This window comes from Paramormyrops kingsleyae, chromosome 2, assembly GCF_048594095.1.
Source record: "Paramormyrops kingsleyae isolate MSU_618 chromosome 2, PKINGS_0.4, whole genome shotgun sequence".
NCBI classification, from domain to species: Eukaryota; Metazoa; Chordata; class Actinopteri; order Osteoglossiformes; family Mormyridae; genus Paramormyrops; species Paramormyrops kingsleyae.
Window position 1 is genome coordinate 11,235,054 of NC_132798.1, and position 20,726 is coordinate 11,255,779.

Consider the following 20,726-nt stretch of genomic DNA (forward strand, 5'->3'; position numbering starts at 1 on the left):
TTGTTTTATGGTTCATTATTATAGATTTGGCCTCAGCGGTTATGATTTTGACAGCAGCATAACATCAAACTCAATTTTAGATTCAGCAGAATTGTGAAATAACCAACACTCTCACTTAACATAAGTTTTACCATCTTCATTAATATGAAACAACACAAATGGTATATACCCCTCCATGAATCGCCACCTTATCGTGGAGGAGGGGTTTGCATGCCTCCATGATTCTAGGAGCTATGATGTTGGGGGCAGCCGCACCTGATAGGGTCTCCCAAGGCAAATTCATTATAGGTGAGCGGCCTGACTAAGTGTGGTTCAAACAGACTCCCATGAGGGTCAATATAAAGGACTATGTTACCCCTCCCGGATTGGGGAGCCCGGAGACTTGTCCTGGAGCGGGAACTCGAGGATGAGCGCCTGGTGGTCAAGCCTCCACCCATGGGTCCCGACCAGGCATAGCATGGACAAATAACATGGGTCTGCCCTCCTTGTGGGCCCACCACCTGCAGGGGGAGCCGTGGGGGGTGGGTGCAATGTAGATTGGGTGGCAGTTGAAGGCAGGAGCCTTGGTGGACCGATCGTCAGTTACCAAAACTGGCTTTAGGTACATGGAATGCAACCTCTCTGTTGAAGTAAATGGAGGGCTATTGTGTGATACCAGAACCTTGGGCAGGCTATATGACGCAGAGGTTCCTGAGAAGGTGTGCCGTCTTCTCAGCCATCACCTGTTTAGTAGGCAGGACTTCAAGCCACTTTGAATAAACATCTACTACCATCAGAGAGTGCTGCTTATTCAGTTCAGCGAAATCCACATGTATTCTTTCCTATGGTGCCGTAGCCCATGTTTGGTGTAATTTCACATGCTGTACACTGACCTACTGTACAAAGTCATGAATCTTCTGATCTAGTCCAGGCCACCACAGGAAACGTCAGCCTTCATCTGCTTTATTCCAGGATGTCCCTTGTGTAAATCTGATAGCAGTCTCTGTCTGAACTTCTGTGGTATGATGACGCTTGACCGCCATGGAACACATCCTTGGTGTGTGAACAACTGGTCTTTCCTAATCCAGAATGGATCAGGGTTTGACCCAAACTTTGACCATCTTGACAACGTAAGATCAAGGACCTTTATAAGGATCGAGTCATATCTTGAATCTTCTGGACAGCCAGCTGATCAACAAGTGACACCTGAAGTACTCATCTTCATTTCCAGTGTGGCACTTGCATGGGAGATGTGACAATGCATCCGTGTTGGCATGGTCACTGGATCATCTATACTGTATGTCATAATCATATGACAACAGGATTAAAGCCTAGCATTGCATGCAATAAGCACCAAGAGTTGGTATTGCAGATGGGGGTCTAAAATGGTCAGAAGTGGTTTGTGGTCCATATGGGCAATTTCAGAGACTTCCCAGTAATGGTGGTTTGTTGCCTTTCATGAACAGAAGTGGCAGTTTCCACTCATTTCCTTAATACTTCACTGGCACTTGGACATCTCCAAGTACAGGGATGGAATCACCTGTATATGAAGATAGATGAATGACTGCCGGCTGCAGAGGGCAGTTCTTCAGGTGCTCTTGATATATATTGATATACACTCACCTAAAGGATTATTAGGAACATCATACTAATACGGTGTTTGACCCCCTTTCGCCTTCAGAACTGCCTTAATTCTACGTGGCATTGATTCAACAAGTGCTGAAAGCATTCTTTAGAAATGTTGGCCCATATTGATAGGATAGCATCTTGCAGTTGATGGAGATTTGTGGGATGCACATCCAGGGCACGAAGCTCCCGTTCCACCACATCCCAAAGATGCTCTATTGGGTTGAGATCTGGTGACTGTGGGGGCCATTTTAGTACAGTGAACTCATTGTCATGTTCAAGAAACCAATTTGAAATGATTCGAGCTTTGTGACATGGTGCATTATCCTGCTGGAAGTAGCCATCAGAGGATGGGTACATGGTGGTCATAAAGGGATGGACATGGTCAGAAACAATGCTCAGGTAGGCCGTGGCATTTAAACGATGCTCAATTGGCACTAAGGGGCCTAAAGTGTGCCAAGAAAACATCCCCCACACCATTACACCACCACCACCAGCCTGCACAGCGGTAACAAGGCATGATGGATCCATGTTCTCATTCTGTTTACGCCAAATTCTGACTCTACCATTTGAATGTCTCAACAGAAATCGAGACTCATCAGATCAGGCAACATTTTTCCAGTCTTCAACTGTCCAATTTTGGTGAGCTCGTGCAAATTGTAGCCTCTTTTTCCTATTTGTAGTGGAGATGAGTGGTACCTGGTGGGGTCTTCTGCTGTTGTAGCCCATCCGCCTCAAGGTTGTGCATGTTGTGGCTTCACAAATGCTTTGCTGCATACCTCGGTTGTAACGAGTGGTTATTTCAGTCAAAGTTGCTCTTCTATCAGCTTGAATCAGTCGGCCCATTCTCCTCTGACCTCTAGCATCAACAATGCATTTTCGCCCACAGGACTGCCACATACTGGATGTTTTTCCCTTTGCACACCATTCTTTGTAAACCCTAGAAATGGTTGTGCGTGAAAATCCCAGTAACTGAGCAGATTGTGAAATAGTCAGACCGGCCCTTCTGGCACCAACAACCATGCCACGCTCAAAATTGCTTAAATCACCTTTCTTTCCCATTCTGACATTCAATTTGGAGTTCAGGAGATTGTCTTGACCAGGACCACACCCCTAAATGCATTGAAGCAACTCCCATGTGATTGGTTGATTAGGTAATTGCATTAATGAGAAATTGAACAGGTGTTCCTAATAATCCTTTAGGTGAGTGTATAAATAAATAGTCTGAGGGACCAAAGACACTGATGCCCCTGTATCCACCTGCATGCTCACAGGTCTCCCAGACAACTCCAGTATGACAAAAATCCCATCTTTGTTTTCTTGAGCAGTGTGCCTCATCATCACAATAATCCAAGGCATTTGTTTCATCAGCTGCTACTGTCGTCATTTGAGTTTTTTTCTCTAGGCTTTGTTCTCTTGCAGACCCTTTTCAGATGGCTAACTTTACCACATCCATGGCATGTTACAGTGTGACAGTAACATTCATTCGACTGATGATTGTCTTTGCCACATTGATAGGACTTCTGCTTCGGCCCCGTAAAGGAGCATTGTTGTTTAGTTTTTGAATCATCCTGATGGTTGTAACGGGAACCACCACCTTTCTTGTGATGCAGTCTGTCACCTGAAGTACTGGAGATCTTGTGAACTCCCCCATTTGGAGTATCAACATGTTCTCTCCACTCTTTTCTGTCTTTGTATGCCAGCTTGAGAGCAAGTGCAATACAACAGGCCTTACTGAATGTTAAATCATTTTCAGCGGTCAGCAATCAGAATGGGCTTTGGCTTGAAATGCAGACAGGGCACGTGTGACATCATTATATGACACTTCCACAATCTTCCTTGGTGCAACTAAATTCTTCAACAGTCCATATTCTGTGGGACCAAACACACTCAGGAAAACATCTGCTTTCTTCCCATCGGCAATATCATTTGCAGCCATCTTTCAAACTGTTCCAAATACCAATCAAAATCTTCTTTCCTACTGTCCAATTCAGGGACTTATCCTGTCATTGCCTTTACCACTGTGTTTCCGTTAAACCAAATGCATTCACAAGTTTTCTTCTTCTATCAGCACAATACCTTCAGCAGCTACTGCAGTGAATCTATGGAAGCATATGTGTAGCAAAATTCAATTTGCAATGCAATATGCAAAATGGCAATACAATATGCAAAATGACAATGCAATATAAAAAATGGCAACGCAATATTCAAAATGGCAATGTAATTCTGTATTTAAATTTACATTTTCCATCACCTCCACGGGTGCAAAATTTGGTGCAGAATGAAATTGAAAATTAAATTATATTATTTACATTTGCCATTTCCAACAGTAGTCATAAGTTGTAAAGTGCATACTATTTTAATGCTTTATTAGTGGCAAAATTAAAATGAAAATGTATAACCCAAACTGATTTGATATGTGTAACGTGTCCAAGCAGAAACAGTAGCAAAATTATCATTTAAATGTTATTTGTCCTAAATGCATTTAGACTAACAGTTAGGACACTTACGATTGCATTTTCATCATGACGCCGTGGGAAATTTGTAGCAAAATTCAATGCGGCTTTGAAAATGCATTCCGAGCTGACCACGCCCACCCTACGGCAATCACTGCGTCAAGGCGGGGATTGGAGGAAGCGTGTTATGTTTAGATCGTTTGAAACATGGCGGCTGGAGATCTGATAAGATCGTTGAATTCATTGGCAGATGAAGTGGAGCATGAACAGAGAAATAATGTTTCAGGAGATTTTTAGGCGTATGTAGGTGACAGGACAAGATCAATATTGGAGCATCTTGCAGAATTGTCGGCCTTAACAGGCCTCGACACTCGTTTGGCTGCTGAACCCTTGAGAGTGGTGGAAGATCGATTATCTTCGTCTCTGTCACGGGGAGTGGGACGACCGGCCGTGGAGATCCCTGACGAGGCCATAGAGGGGTATCTTATGTATGGTCTTAAAGTTAAAGACATCGCGGCCTTGTATGGAGTTAGTCGCTGGACGGTACATCGACGAATGCAACAGTGTGGACTAAGGTAAACATCAACTTAAATGTTTTTTTTTTTTTATGGTTTCATAGAACGTAACCTTAAACGCCCTGACTCTAAACATCAGGCCATGAATGCCCTCTTTTTTGAACTCCATACAAGGCCGCGATGTCTAACTTTAAGACCATACATAAGATACCCCTCTGTGGCCTCGTCAGGGATCTCCACGGCCGGTGTTCTGTCGAGTTGAGCTACTTTGCCGAGGTAAACTACCGTAGTGCTAATCGATAGCTCTAACCATAGCTTACCTCGACAAAGTAGCTCAACTCGACAGAACACCGGTACAGTAACAGTCAACGATAGTTACGTTAACTAGCAAGATAAGCTAAGTACAAAGTATTTAAACCAGGCTTATTTGGTGAGGTAAAATCGATCATGGTAATTTTCCAAGGAGATGAACTCCCTGTGTTTCCATTCTCATTTTATCACGAATAAATTGTGCCTTTCTGAAATTAATTCGCCACTTAGCCTGTCACTGTGTGGTTTGTTATTAGTCTAATGTTAATGCATAAGAAGGTCTAACGTTATGCTCTGAAAAAAACATTACTATAAGTGAAACCTAAAAGGGCAACGTAAAAAAAAAACTTGCTATCAAATAATAAGCCCTATTATTTGAATTTTAGTGGTATTGATTCTGCATTCCATAATTTCATATTTATAGACATTTTTAGAAGTTTCATCTGATAGCCCAGATACTGTTTTGTTAAATATAGATTAGATTTTATTCACAGACACAATATGAGGAAAAGGAAAGATGGGGACATCAGACTTTATTGGTGGTAAAAAAAAAAAAGTAGGAAATATTAGTGTCAAGAGCTACAGAACGTTACACTAAAAGTATAGGTGCAGTTTTGCAAACTTAATGTGTATGAAGGAAAGTGGTGGTCAGCAGAAGGCAGGAGAGGCACAGGAGCAGGAAGATGGCAGGATGAGGACAGTGTGCAGGCAGCAGGGAGATGGCAGGATGAGGACAGTGAGCAGGCAGCAGGAAGATGGCAGGATGAGGACAGTGAGCAGGCAGCAGGGAGATGGCAGGACGAGGACAGTGTGCAGGACAGTGAGCAGGCAGCAGGGAGATGGCAGGATGAGGACAGTGAGCAGGCAGCAGGGAGATGGCAGGATGAGGACAGTGTGCAGGACAGTGAGCAGGCAGCAGGGAGATGGCAGGATGAGGACAGTGTGCAGGACAGTGCAGGCAGCAGGGAGATGGCAGGATGAGGACAGTGAGCAGGCAGCAGGAAGATGGCAGGATGAGGACAGTGAGCAGGACAGTGAGCAGGCAGCAGGGAGATGGCAGGATGAGGACAGTGAGCAGGCAGCAGGGAGATGGCAGGATGAGGATAGTGAGCAGGCAGCAGGAAGATGGCAGGATGAGGACAGTGAGCAGGGAGATGGCAGGATGAGGACAGTGAGCAGGCAGCAGGGAGATGGCAGGATGAGGACAGTGAGCAGGCAGCAGGGAGATGGCAGGATGAGGATAGTGAGCAGGCAGCAGGAAGATGGCAGGATGAGGACAGTGAGCAGGGAGATGGCAGGATGAGGACAGTGAGCAGGCAGCAGGAAGATGGCAGGATGAGGACAGTGAGCAGGACAGTGAGCAGGCAGCAGGGAGATGGCAGGATGAGGACAGTGTGCAGGACAGTGAGCAGGCAGCAGGGAGATGGCAGGATGAGGACAGTGAGCAGGCAGCAGGGAGATGGCAGGATGAGGACAGTGTGCAGGCAGCAGGAAGATGGCAGGATGAGGACAGTGAGCAGGCAGCAGGGAGATGGCAGGATGAGGACAGTGTGCAGGACAGTGAGCAGGCAGCAGGGAGATGGCAGGATGAGGACAGTGAGCAGGCAGCAGGGAGATGGCAGGATGAGGACAGTGAGCAGGGAGATGGCAGGATGAGGACAGTGTGCAGGACAGTGTGCAGGCAGCAGGGAGATGGCAGGATGAGGACTGAGCAGGGAGATGGCAGGATGAGATGGCAGGATGAGGACAGTGAGTAGACAGCAGGAAGATGGCAGGATGAGGACAGTGTGCAGGCAGCAGGAAGATGGCAGGATGAGGACAGTGTGCAGGACAGTGAGCAGGCAGCAGGGAGATGGCAGGATGAGGACAGTGAGCAGACAGCAGGGAGATGGCAGGATGAGGACAGTGAGCAGGAAGATGGCAGGATGAGGACAGTGTGCAGGCAGCAGGAAGATGGCAGGATGAGGACAGTGTGCAGGACAGTGAGCAGGCAGCAGGGAGATGGCAGGATGAGGACAGTGAGCAGACAGCAGGGAGATGGCAGGATGAGGACAGTGAGCAGGAAGATGGCAGGATGAGGACAGTGTGCAGGCAGCAGGAAGATGGCAGGATGAGGACAGTGAGCAGACAGCAGGAAGATGGCAGGATGAGGACAGTGAGCAGGAACATGGCAGGATGAGGACAGTGTGCAGGCAGCAGGAAGATGGCAGGATGAGGACAGTGAGCAGACAGCAGGAAGATGGCAGGATGAGGACAGTGAGCAGACAGCAGGAAGATGGCAGGATGAGGACAGTGTGCAGGCAGCAGGAAGATGGCAGGATGAGGACAGTGTGCAGGACAGTGAGCAGACAGCAGGAAGATGGCAGGATGAGGACAGTGTGCAGGGAGATGGCAGGATGAGGACAGTGAGCAGGAACATGGCAGGATGAGGACAGTGTGCAGGCAGCAGGAAGATGGCAGGATGAGGACAGTGAGCAGACAGCAGGAAGATGGCAGGATGAGGACAGTGAGCAGACAGCAGGAAGATGGCAGGATGAGGACAGTGTGCAGGACAGTGAGCAGACAGCAGGAAGATGGCAGGATGAGGACAGTGAGCAGGGAGATGGCAGGATGAGGACAGCACGCAGAACCAAGAGGTGAGTTAGAAATGAGGCTGTACTTTAAGATCTACTGCATCATCAAGACAGATATTAGCCTAATAGGTAAATATGTATTTCTGAAGGCTGTCGGAGCTGGAGGACTGAGAGGGCAGGAATAACACCAGACTGCTGGACCAGACCAGGCTGTTTGTAAATGTATAGGCTTATTACTTTTACTAGTATACTTCTCCTAGGATAATTCCTGGGAGTTATCAAAACCAAGTTCTTTTGGATAGGGATAAGGATAATGAGATCTTCTGTATTGATTCTCATTGTGTCGCATGTCCAGACCATGACCGTGTGTTACATACATGTTAGTAAACACCCCTTAACATTGGTCCTGGTGGCTATTCGTATTGACGCGGTGACGGACCATAATGGTCATAGCAGTGTTATGAAGGCAGTACCCCCCAATTACGGAGGGGCAATTCGCACTCTGCACAGGAGGATGAGGAAACGATTTCTATTTGCTCAGAAATGCTAGCCGTATGAACTTGAAACTATTTTGCAGCGAATAACATTTGTCTCTTCCTTATAAACCCATGAAGTATTTGCTGTGTACAGGTAATGATTTATGTGTTGTAAATTACTAGATGTTTAAAGATTCAGCACCATTAATTCCAAAGAAAGTTTCCTTAATGCCAAGAACGCCTCGGTGGCCAGGAAAGGTAATGAATGTATTTAAAAAGGACTTTAATGCAACGTAAACCATTCTGATTTCTCGGCACACTGTAGCGTTGAATAAATGTTCAGCATCCCCCACACTGTACAGAAATGAACGACTGGCAAAGTAACGTAAAGCACACACGTAAGTGCTTTAGAGCGACGTGTATTCTTAGAAATGTAAGGTTCCAATAACTGACACAAATATGTAATACTGCGTCTACTAAATCTATAGCGCTCGTATAAATAATCATCCGGAAAATTCAACGGATCTATCCTGGGCCGAAGTACTTGTGGAACCTGTTGCCTTAAAGCTCTATGAATGACCCGCACTCCTTCATCAACTGGATTATGAATTAACGGGCACGCCATGGTTATTTATGTAAAAGCCTTCAATGCACTCCTTGTCATTTTATACTTTCTGAGTAATTGGAATCGCCTGCATGTAATCTGTAATAATTTTATATTGGTGGGTCAATGTGTGTGAGAGAGGGAGAAAGAGATTGAGAGAGGGAGAGAACAGCAGCAGAATAATCCCAGCCCCGCAGAATGTCGTGCTGTGTGACATCACATGGCTTGTCCAATCATATTCATCAAGCTAATTAGCTAAGCTTCACAGCTAACCTGCCACGGAGCAGGGCGGCAGGCTTGTCCAAGAGCATATGTTGATATGGGAACTATAAGCGGAACTTCAGGTTAGCCTCGTTTGTGGAACCGAATTTAGAAAAATTAAGCCGGGATTGTCGAAATAAGCCTGGCTTTTGAGGTTAGCTCGCTTCTTGGAACAGCCCCTCGGTTGCTGTATTAGTCTATTGATATACGGTCTCACCAACTCCCCGAGAACCTGTTCGATGAACGAATCGAACTTACGGTTTTCAGACACTAGGTGACTTGGTGAATCGATCCCAAGAGCCCTCGCGGCGTTTTCTGCGGAAATGCAGTTACGCTGTTAAAAGGAATAAAATAAAATAAACGCAGCTGTTCATCATTTATCACAACGGTAAATTATTGCATTTCTGTATAATAGAACTATATGTCTTTCATCAGCATCGACACCCTTTCTGCTTTATATATATATATATATATATATATATATATATATATATATATAATATTTATTGTGAATACTTAAGCTGAACATTTTTGTTGAACACCAGCGCCATCTTTCAGTCAAATAACGTAACCTTGAGACACCGTTCGATTTATTATCCGATACCATGATTCGTTGAGTCAGTCAGGCGCAAAAAAAATAGTGAATCATAGAATCGATGTTAGAATCGATTCATTACAACGGACAGTTCGAAAGAATTGAATCAGTTGAGTCGGACTTCCCATCCCTACTGTAATAGTGTAATAATTACAAGGCTAAGTCTCTTCTCCTTTTACAGGTACGGCGCAAGCGTGGCCATACAGTTACCGTATTACCCCTACTCCTGCTACCATTCCGTACATGCATTGAGTTACAAACTACAGGAAACAACTGCTTTCCAAAAGGTCATTTAGATTCTACATCAGGACTACATTTGGTGCAACAACCCAGATGAGAGCTTAAAGTTCAGTGAGTTTTTACATTCTCTTTATTGGTTTTATAGTCAGAATAAAGTCCTAGTTGGAAGATTTTTTTGGTGAGCCGCTGTTTCTACCACCAGATGTGGTGAATAGAGAAGCGTGTCTGAGTCAGTACAAAAGAAAAACAATCACAAGGCACGGCCTTTAACTGACGTCAGAACTATTGTCTATTCAAAGCTCTTGCCCAACCATGGATAGTGAGCAAGTGCCAGGCTACTACGAAGGCAAAAAAGCAGATTACACACAGGAGGACATGCGATATCAATTTTATTAGTATAAAACATTATTTTTATAGGCATTTGGAGTGTTGTAAACCATGAGTTAATTGCAAGCTTTAAAAAACTGATATCATATATGTAGATCTAAGATTTTATCTAGATTTAAACCTATAACAAACCTTAACCTATAACAAAATGTGCATGAATAAAATGAAAGAAGACAAAAAGGCATACTGATTGGTCAACTGAGGGTTAATTGTTCATTGCTTAGGGTTCATTGCTTACAAGCACATAATTCCTATTCAAACACTAACGTTCTCCTGAGTATTTATGCTTCTGGGCCAGCTATTCACTCCAAGTTGCATTTCTAAAAATGGAAAAGGAAACATTAGTTGATCATATAATATTATAATTGTTTTACAGTGTGAATTTTTGATTTGTGAAATTAAAAAGTGTACTTAGTTTAATGTCCCATTGCAAAAATTGATGGAAGTATTATTTATATTTGTTGTTGATCCTAATATTAAAGTAAACAATACCTAGACTAATCCTACCCCGTTTGTCAGTTACCTCCCAAAATACACAAAGAACGTTGTTTTAAGTATTGTTGCTTTATCTAAATTAACTACTAAAGCTGAAAGCCAAAAGCCTGGACTTAAGAAGACAGAATATATCCGAGGCACTTTGGAGTTCATTCTGAAAAAAGCCGCATATCCAGCCTTCCTTACCTCTCTCATTACGGTACGATATTTCTCTGGAGTGCCAGCGCTCATCACTGTTGTGTAAATCGTTATCCTAGAAAAAAAACTTGTTCACAGTCACAAACAATACAGAGCGACACGCTGCACTATTCTCTGTGACTTTCAGGCAACGTTTCAAAGCTGCACTGTCGCAGCATATGACAGACTGCGCTGCTCTCCATAGTAACATACAGGGATATTTTACAGAGAGGAGAAAAAATATTTCTGCTCACCTATTGCATGTTGGACTTGCTGACAAAACCTGTCAAAACATTAAGTCTTAGCTGCTGCACTGAAGCATTTTTTCCCAATCAAGTGAAACAGGTTTAACATTTTTTTGGTTTTGACATGACTCGTGCATCCTCAGTACAGCTTGTGTTTACAAGGATTAGTCTACCTACCTTAAAAAGTGAATCCAAATTAATGTTCTCTTGACCAGTAGCATTTAAGGCCTTGATGGTTGGTGTTCTGAGGGAAAAAAGGGTAAAATAGTGATGACTGTTTTAAATAACAGCATGACTGAGTGTTTTGAGACTTGGCCTCACCTACGGTCATCTCCATGTGGTGGAGGATTCCAGTGATCATAGTTGGTCTCTACCCTGAACCACCTGAAGTAGAAAAAAATCACGTCACTCTTTTAGTGAGACTACGCAGTGCAATAAGTATATTTCCCGAGGCTATACAGATGCTCCCCAGGTTACAATGGCCTGTGTTACGTTGTTACTGACTTTATGATTCCAATTCCATTCTGTTTTTCACTTTCAGTATATTATTCCATACATTACATGAGATGTTCAACACTAAATTATAAAATAAGTATTGTGTTAATGATTCTGCCTAACTGTAGGCAAATGTAAATGTTCTAAGCATGTTTAAGGTAGGCTAGGCTATGATGTTTGTTAGGTTAGGTATACTGTATTAAAATACATTTTGGCTTTACAATATTTTTGCCTTACGATTTATCAGAACGTAACCCAAGGAGCATATGTAGAAAGAATGAATACAGTGCTAAAGAACATAAACTGAAAGGCACAGGGAACCAATAAGAGAGAGATCCAATATGTGGGAATATTCCTATAAATGTCTCAGGCAGTCAATGAAAATAGTGTTTAAATTACCTTCTGATTGGTGTAAAAGTATGACATCATGTCTGTCAGTGTGCCAGCTCCACCATGTAAACCTATCCTAACTCCCCAGCATTTGCAGCTGTCCAATACACCCATGGGTTTTTTGACTTGACTTTACTAATTAAGTTAATTAATTGAGCTGGTGGTGAAATTTAAGGAATACATGGAATGGCTGAGGTGCCACTGAAAAGATGTCTGGAAACCAAAGGAGTGTTCATCTATCTATCCATCAAGTTTCCAGCTATGCAGTAGGTTTTCGGAGAACATAAGAGATTCATTTTATTGTGTTAGTGTCAATTTGCATATGTTCTAATGTTAAACTGTGTTTTTCCTGCGCAAACACATGCTAACTACCAAGATAAATAGCCTTAAACATTTTCTTCCACTGCCTATGAATTTTGTACAGTATATAATTTGGTTTATATAATTTTTTAGTTTGAAGGTATATTTGTACCCATGTGGAATAGGATCCAGCCAAAACAAAGTTAATTTCGGATACATCCAAAATGCTGGTAGGAAACCTTAACTGCTATAAGATAGATAGATCTTTATTGTCACTATTACAGAAACGGTCATTCAGGGGGTGAGGGATGGGCACATTTGACTGCCTGCTATGTGTTTAGGGGGGGGGGGGGGCACTCACTGTCCATGGAGAGGATCAAGCACCCACACGTCTGCTGCTCCTGAGCGGTCCCTGGTCACCACTGCGCCCTCCCCTGGCTGCACACCGCCCACGATGTAGTAGACGGTGCTGATGATGGGCACCTTGGACAAGCGCTCCAAGGCATCCTGGTAGCTTGCTGCCTCTTCCAGGGTCTGACAGGGACACAGAGAAGGCCCTTATCATAACTGGTCACCCTCTACCTCAGAGCAATGACAGGTGAACGGTCACTTCAATTCATGCAAATGGGGCTTTCATTAAGGTATCTCCGTCCACTGTTAAGGTTAAATCAGATTCAAGAGAAACCAAACATAAAAAGCTCATTGTTGAATGTTCACTCTCTTAGAATCGAATCACTTCTTAATATGGATATGGTGCTAGACACTGAATCAGACCTGTGAATTAAAATTGAACTAGAAACTATAAGGCAGGGGTCTCCAACTCCAGTCCTGGAGAGCTACTAACCAGTAGGTTTTCTATCCTACCTGGCTTCTGTTGAGCCACAATAATTCTATAATTACCAGGAGCAGGTGTGGCTTATCAGAAGCCAGGTAGGATAGAAAACTTACTGGATAGTAACTCTCCAGGACCGGAGTTGGACACTTAGTGTTTTTAACATATATATGGATATACTGTAGGGCAAAACTCTGTTATCTCTGCTTGAATCTGTTGGTTAGTACCAGCATGTAACAGCACCCATTCATGTGCACAGTCATCCATCCATCCATTTTCTGTAACCGCTTAATCCCAAATGGGGTCGCGGGGGGGCCTGGAGCCTAACCCAGGAACAATGGGCGCAGGCCGGAACCAACCCTGGGCAGCCGCCAATACACCACAGGGTACACACACTCACACACACACACTCACACACACACTCACACTAAAACAGGGCCAGTTTAGACTTACCAATCAACCTATCCTGCACACTTTTGGACTGTGGGAGGAACCTGTAGCCCCCGGTGAAAACCCACGCTAACACAGGGAGAGCGTGCAAACTCCACACAGACAATAAGTCATACGATGGACTTGATTATCACCCACAGAGTTGATATTCATTATGTATCTGTCCTTCTCTGACCATTTTCTAATCACCTTTGCAAGTGAGCCTCCATCTATGACTGATGAAAAAGATTATTGCGATACTGCACCTAAATTGGAATAATTTGGTAACACTTATTAATGTGATAAGTAATACAAACTTAATTTCTAGTACAAATGTTAAAATCAAAAGCAACTTTAACACAGTAGTTAGTTGATATCTGGATGACACAGCTACTTTGAAAAATAAAGTAGTTAAACCCACCAGACATTCTGCATGATTTAATGATTACACACATTCTCATGAACAGGACGGAGTGGAAACGGAAGTCTCTGGAATTACAGGTGCTCAAGGCGGGCGTGCAGCAACATTGCAACATGAATATGATATTGGCTTGTGTGGAATGGTGTTGATATGTTTAAGTCTTAATTAACTAATCAGTATCATGTTCAAGGGACGAATAACAGTACTCAGTGTCAGTGGTCAAATTCGGATCAGTGTTTGGACTAGGGGTGCACCGATCGATCGGCGCACCGATCGATCGGCCTCGATCACGTTAATTTGAGGGGATCAGAAATCGACCATATTCCCATGAGATCCACCGATCTTAGTTATATGCTTTTAACTCTTTGGGGTCGAGTATGTCGTCGACGACATCGCGTACTTTTCGCGTCTATTTCAGTTTATAAATATCTCGCTGAAATCTTAATGTATAATCATGAAAAAAACGCTGGCTAAATCCGTAATCTGTCTTCTTTTCAAAACGTCCATTGTCGGAAGTATTAAAGTTTTTTTAATTAGGTTAAATCGGCAAAAAAGTAAACCATGTCATCTTACTTTGTTTTACCTGCATCGGGGGCGTGTAGTACCGCTCTCACCCGAAGATCGCTATTCACATTCTAAATAGCCGCACTAGCGCGTATTCAAATCGCATTCGCATGGTAATTTGATTAACAGCGCAACGGTGAAACGCGATCCAGATACATCCCCTTCAGCGCCATAAAAGGGGGTTGGGGACGTGGCCAGGTGACAATGGCTCATTCATACACATGAAAGTTGCTACATATTCAATGAAAGGAGCCAGAAATAGTTACATGAGTTAGGTTTTTCTTATTTATTTATCCAAATTAATGTTGCATCTACACCATTTAGTCATCTTCATGTAGCCAAGACTTTGGTGATCAGATATCTGGGATCAAAACAAACTGCCAGCATTGCTTACTATGTACTTTTATAATGTTTCTGCAAGTGTTCCAAACTGCATTTTGCAATGTCTATACTTTGATGTCAAATTTCAAACTTAACAAAAATCTGACATATTTACAATATATATTAAAATAAAGATGAGTGTAATGGCAAAACAAATATATAAGAAATAATTTATTTGCCATGAATTAAGTGTGATGAAATGTGTGATCATGCCCCAGTCAGTGAAAGTGTGTTTCCTACCCCTAGGCCCCAGAGGGTTAAATCAGCCTTTTCTCCCATTCCCGAGAGAGGTGCAGTGCAGGCTGCCTCCCTCCCTATTTTTTGGACAAGTGTGTCATAACAGCTACATATATATATTTTTTTTTACAAAATTAGAGAAATTAAAGTCTGGAAGAAAAAATATGATTTTGTAGTTCAAACAGCAATGCTCATTTATATGTTCATTTATATTTGAGGACACTACCTCATGTTTTGTGAGTATTCATATCAATTTACTCAATACAAATGGAAACATTGAAGTAACTGTCTTTTAGTTATGAAAGAAACAAGATCGGCAAAAAAAAATCGAGATCGGCAGGTAAGGTTGCCTAAGGATCGGTGATCGTTGATCGGCCAGAAAACTGCAATCGGTGCACCCCTAGTTTGGACCTCTTATTCTCACTATAAATTGCCATTAGTAATTGCATAATAACAACACATGATGTTAACTTACAGAGTATTCAAAATGCAGCAGGCAGAACTGATACTAGGAGCAGAAAATATGAACATATATCCCCAGTTCTTGGGTCTGAGCACTGGCTTTCTGTCAGGTACAGGACTGACTAGCGTTACCTGTCGCTGTAAGGTTAGCTCCGCCCACAGCAATTATACACCCCAGTCATCCTTCGCTCCGCCTCCCCCTCCAGACCCCGCCCACAACTCGTCACGTGCACCATCCGCCACTTCCGTTCCCCTAAGTGAAAAGCGGCAAGCAAGATACCTCTGGAGCTCAGGTCATTATTTGCTATTGTTGGTTTGCTTTTCTCTGATTGATTTTATTGTGTGTTTTGGTTTATTAGATTTTTTATTTGAACTGGTCTGTACTTTCGCTTTGGTTTCGGTTTTCGGTTAACGTCTTCGCGCGCACCTCGGACTTTGCCGCTTTGATCTCTGTGTGTGTCAGGTGCATAGGGAGTGACTGCCATTTTTGTTTTGTGAGCTTATGTTGTATGCTGTTGTTTGGATAGGGAGTAAGGTGTAGAATTTGTCGTTTTGTTTTGATTTCTTTGCACTTGGATAAGTTAGATTTGGGTTGCGTTCGGAAGCTGGGTTTTTGTTTATTGTTTTGGCTGTAGTCACTCCTGAGTCCGTTTGCCCTCACTTATTTCGATAAGTCTGTCTTATTTAAGTGAGAGTTCCGTTCAATCAACGTGTCTTAAATGAATCCCCGCTGAGTTACCATGGTAATTTACACCTACGAACAAGTCTGCTACGGACCAGACTAACTGTCTCGCTTAGTTTAGCGTTGTCTCAAAGAACGTCCGACTTGTGGCAACAGATTCCCAAAAGATCGTTCCGTCGGACGAAATTCCGCGATCTTACTACTCATGTCATGTAATCTGTTGGATTATGTGTCCTCATCTGACATAATATTTGACATTATCTGATTGAAGTATTTTGTTAATCTGTAAGGTGTACCAAAATGACATGATTTTGTTTGAGTTGTTTGTTGCGTGATACTTCCATAATATGGAGAACAGAGCTGAGATTGCTACATAATCAATATAATAAAGCCTATAAAATTACGTCTTAGCATTACAATTAATTCCAAAATAATTACAGTAAAATCCCGTTATAATGGACTCGCTTATAACGGAATATCGTCTATAACGGACGTGCGCCTTTAAGAACATGCAGAAAAACCATCGGATATAGCGGACTCACATATAACGGAATTTCGCTTATAATGGACAAACAATTTGGTCCCCAGGGCCTCTTTTAGCTGTAGTTTTGTTCGGCTATAACGGACATACAGGCTCCGCCTACAAGGCGTGTGGTGTGCCGGTGCTATCCAGCGCAGATACGTACGTAGTCGGGATTATTAATAGTCACGCATCTGGTCAGGTAAATTTGGATTACTACATGTACAATATACTAATCTATACCACAAGTGTGTCTGCTGAGGTGTGGCATGAATAAATGGTATCCTGTAGTTGTGTCCTGGGCATACAGCAACTCTGGATGTAACGGACTGTTTTGCCAGGTCCCTTGAAGTCCGTTATAACGGTATTTTACTGTAAAATAAAAGCGCACGCATATTACAAAGGTGAAACATATGAAATACAATGACTGTAATTGGTTAAAATAATAAATGATATAAAATAATATGAACAGGAAGATATTTTTATATTTTGTTTAGTCACTGTCTACTTTGAAAGTTTATTACTAAAATAGAAAAGACAAGATACGGTTATTTGTGCAGAACATTTCACACGGATGTGATTTAAAGTATTTTACGGAGATCAAATAATATTATACAGTAATAATGACAGGTGAAATCAACCCAGAAGGTTCCCTGTTGGCTCTGGGGATCAAACCAGCAACTTTTGCATTATAAGGCAACAACATAAACCACTGTCCCACCGTACTAAGCACTTTATGCAATTCATTGCCAAGCCAACTCCCTGGCTGTGTCTATGGCCACAGTATTGCCTTTTTTAACGATTACATCTTTGTATTTTTCATACAGCTCCATCAGCAGCGTTTGTTCTGCGACGGAAAGAAACTCCGCTCTCATTTTACAGATTTCCGACTCATTTGGTCGATCTATCGTTCATCCATTTATTTGGGCTTTTTAAATATCGTGGATGTGCACACTAATTGAGACTATGCAAGTCTGTCTTGAATGAGCCTTGATTATTTAAAACTGAACTGCAGTCGTGGAACGACATGAGGCTAAGTTTAGAGATGGAGCTAGGTTGAGTCTGACTTTTTCAGTAAAGTCTGCCTTTCTTTAGCTACTTCCATGGAATACGCCCCGGTGGCCTGTACTACGAATCGGGGTTACTGGCTTATCGGGGTAACTTGTCGGATTTAAGATACCACAGTTTAAATGGACTTTATATTCGTTTACTTACATTTTGCACAGACTACCTTAAATCCGACAAGTTACCCCGATAAGCCAGTAACCCTGCTTCGTAGTACAAGTCTCGGGTTTATTTGTTCTGTGTCCGTGGCGTGTAAATAAAAACACAGAAAAATATTAAAAAATACCACTTTGTCCACTTGTGTTCTCTTGTCCACCACCCTTTGTTCTCCTCTTTTTTCCACTTCCCCTTTCTCTCTGTTATGCCCCAACCCTAGACTGGGGCTCGTAACACTAGATACTTGTACTTCCATAAAAGGCACTGGACAAGCAACTGCCTGCCAGCAGCATCAGCCACAGTCAACTGCCTTACCATACATGTATGGTGGAAAAAGGACAAAGAGGCAATCCAGGAGACAGCAAGGAAGAAAAAGTTTTTTTGGCAACTTGGTGCAGTGAAAACACCTAAGGCACTGCGACCTCACAGCTCAAAGCAAGTGCAGTCTATGTGACAGTGCTTAAGCTCGGGCAGCTGTTTCTCCCACACCCACAGGAAAAGCAGGTTCCTCTTTTCAGCCTTTGAAACTAGCCAAACCCAGCTCAGTGTTCTTGCCCTTCACTAGACTGTGAAGCGTATTCCTATGTCTTCTGCACATCTACTCAGATAATACCCGTTCTTTGTAATTTTCCACTACACATGTTTATAAGCCACATCATACACACAGATCACAGAATGCAGAGGAGTGTTCCACAAAGCAAGATTTCTTGGTTAGCTGGGTTCATTTAAGCTAGAAGTCATCGCTTAAATTAACCCTTCAGGCTTAAGTTAACCCAGCTGAGAAATCTTGCTTTGTGGAACATCCCACCCCCCACAGTCTGTTTGTTATCCCACATATAAACAGATGGTAGTAGTCTTTATCCACAGGGCCCCTATATTATGCAATGGTTTGCCAGTTCATGAATGGGATTTATTACATTAGTCTTGCTCACCCACAACTTAAAACACAACACACTGTGACTCTGACTATGAGTATAGTTTACACCCTTCATTTATGAAAAGCAGATTCATTTTGGTTATATTCCACAATGTTAGCATGCCTGGGGGTTGGGTAACCAGTCGACCTTGAACCCTCAGAGGTCTTATTTTATTCAATTCCTAAAATTTCAGTTGCTCTATTTTCTTTTCAAACAGCTGTAAAGCACTTGCTAAAGAAATGACCAAATAAATAAACTGCATGAATACCCACCTCTCTCATGAGCCAGCTGGCTGGTATGCTTTTCAGTATGAAGGCTGAGATGACATTCTCCCACCAAAACCCAACATCTGTGAACAAAAAGTTGTCAAACCACTATACTGCTAAACACATGACATGTGACACATGACTCTCCATGTTACATCAAGGGCCAGACGTACCGCGTTCATCTCCAGAGATGGTGAAATTATTTGCACTTTGTCCTGTCCACAGGCCAACATAGCCGGCAAAGGAGGTCCCTCTATAGGCCACCTAAAGAAACACATTTATAAGTGATTTTGTTTTGTAAGGCATATCTGTTGCTCACATTTTCTAATCCCTAAAACAGAGGGTGGCCAATCTAATCCGCAAAGGACCGGTGTATATGCAGGTTTTTGGGATAACCTGTAGGTCAGCTGTTCAAACCCAGGTGTGAGGACTCTTTAACCAATCAGTCCTCTAATTAGTAATCTAATTAGGCAGTTGCAGCGAAAACCAGCATACACACCGGCCCTTTGTGGATAAGCCACCGCTGCCCAAAAGCATTAAACAACACCTAAAACACTAATGTAAACCAAAGAATAACAGCAACAAAAGTAAAAACATTCACCCTTAGAAGCTGCCACTGGACCACATACCTTTCCATCTCTGATAAATAGAATATCAACTGTGAGATTTCTCAAAATCTCCACAAATGGGTAGTCCATGTTCCTCCCATGGTAGATACGGCCATTTGTGTCCTGTGCGACAATACTCGTGCAAAACCTGAGGCATGGAAGAGGTTGTAATTTTAGGTTCAGTTTTTGTGTTGAGTGGGTTAGAGCAGACACCTTGAAAACTGTCACCTGTCTGCTAAAGAGCAATACTAGCTTCCATCATAAAACATTAAATACATAGTTTGGAGTCCAGCAATAAATGCAGTGGTTCTGCACTGAGTACATACGCTGTGATTTCATAGGCAAAGTTCAGGAGGATGATGTCAGTGACGTCAACTCCAGATAGGGAGGCCAGTCCCTGGATTTCTCCTGCATAGTGCTGTGGTATGTAATCTTCCAAGGCTTCTACCACAGGTTTGATGGCTTGATGTACCCATTTTGGCACAATTGAGCTATAACAGGAATAAAAATATACTGGGATCAAGGTTTCCCACTATAAATGAAAGTAAAAGTAAAGGCAGTTCCTTATCTTCCCAACTTTTTTGGAAACGGGGGTTTATTATCGTCGGTGATCCTCCACCCTGGTTCCACAGTTACACCATCGTATAAAATAGTAGGGGCCCTTCTGACAACTCAAATAGACCAGGGACCTCTTAAATGTTAACGGAACTTTTCAGTCACCTCAAAACATTGTTTCACAGGCAGTACAAACAAATTTAGAATTGTGGAGGTTTTTCTGATGGACTTTGTGTACTTACTCAATAATCAGAGGCGCGATTTTTCTGTAGTATCTCACGTCAATTACTTTCATCAACGGTGCCCATCTTTCTTTCGGTGGCTCGTCCAAACTGATATTGACGATCGGTGGCGCAAAGTCTGCATAACACCACGCAGCCAGCGTTAAGGGGATTAAAGCGAGAGAGCACTTCATAGTTTCATTACAATACAAGTCCGCAGATACCTTCGTACAGACAGCAGCGCGGCACTAGTTCCTATTTACAGAAGTCAGTAACAGTACCGCCCC

The 20,726-nt window shown here is 42.8% G+C and overlaps 1 protein-coding gene across 1 annotated transcript; it reads right to left on the reverse strand.

Annotated features, from left to right (window-relative positions):
• Positions 1–10,006: 10,006 nt before the first annotated feature.
• On the reverse strand, positions 10,007–20,726 carry LOC111839374 (N-acylethanolamine-hydrolyzing acid amidase-like). The gene is made up of 11 exons (XM_023803222.2): positions 20,461–20,726; positions 19,990–20,154; positions 19,685–19,811; positions 19,229–19,319; positions 19,062–19,138; positions 12,485–12,657; positions 11,260–11,322; positions 11,116–11,182; positions 10,948–10,976; positions 10,703–10,769; positions 10,007–10,341 (listed from the first exon to the last, which is right to left on the reverse strand). The coding sequence occupies exons 1-11, from the start codon at positions 20,631–20,633 to the stop codon at positions 10,324–10,326; spliced, it is 1,050 nt and encodes a 349-aa protein (XP_023658990.1). The 5' UTR covers positions 20,634–20,726; the 3' UTR covers positions 10,007–10,323.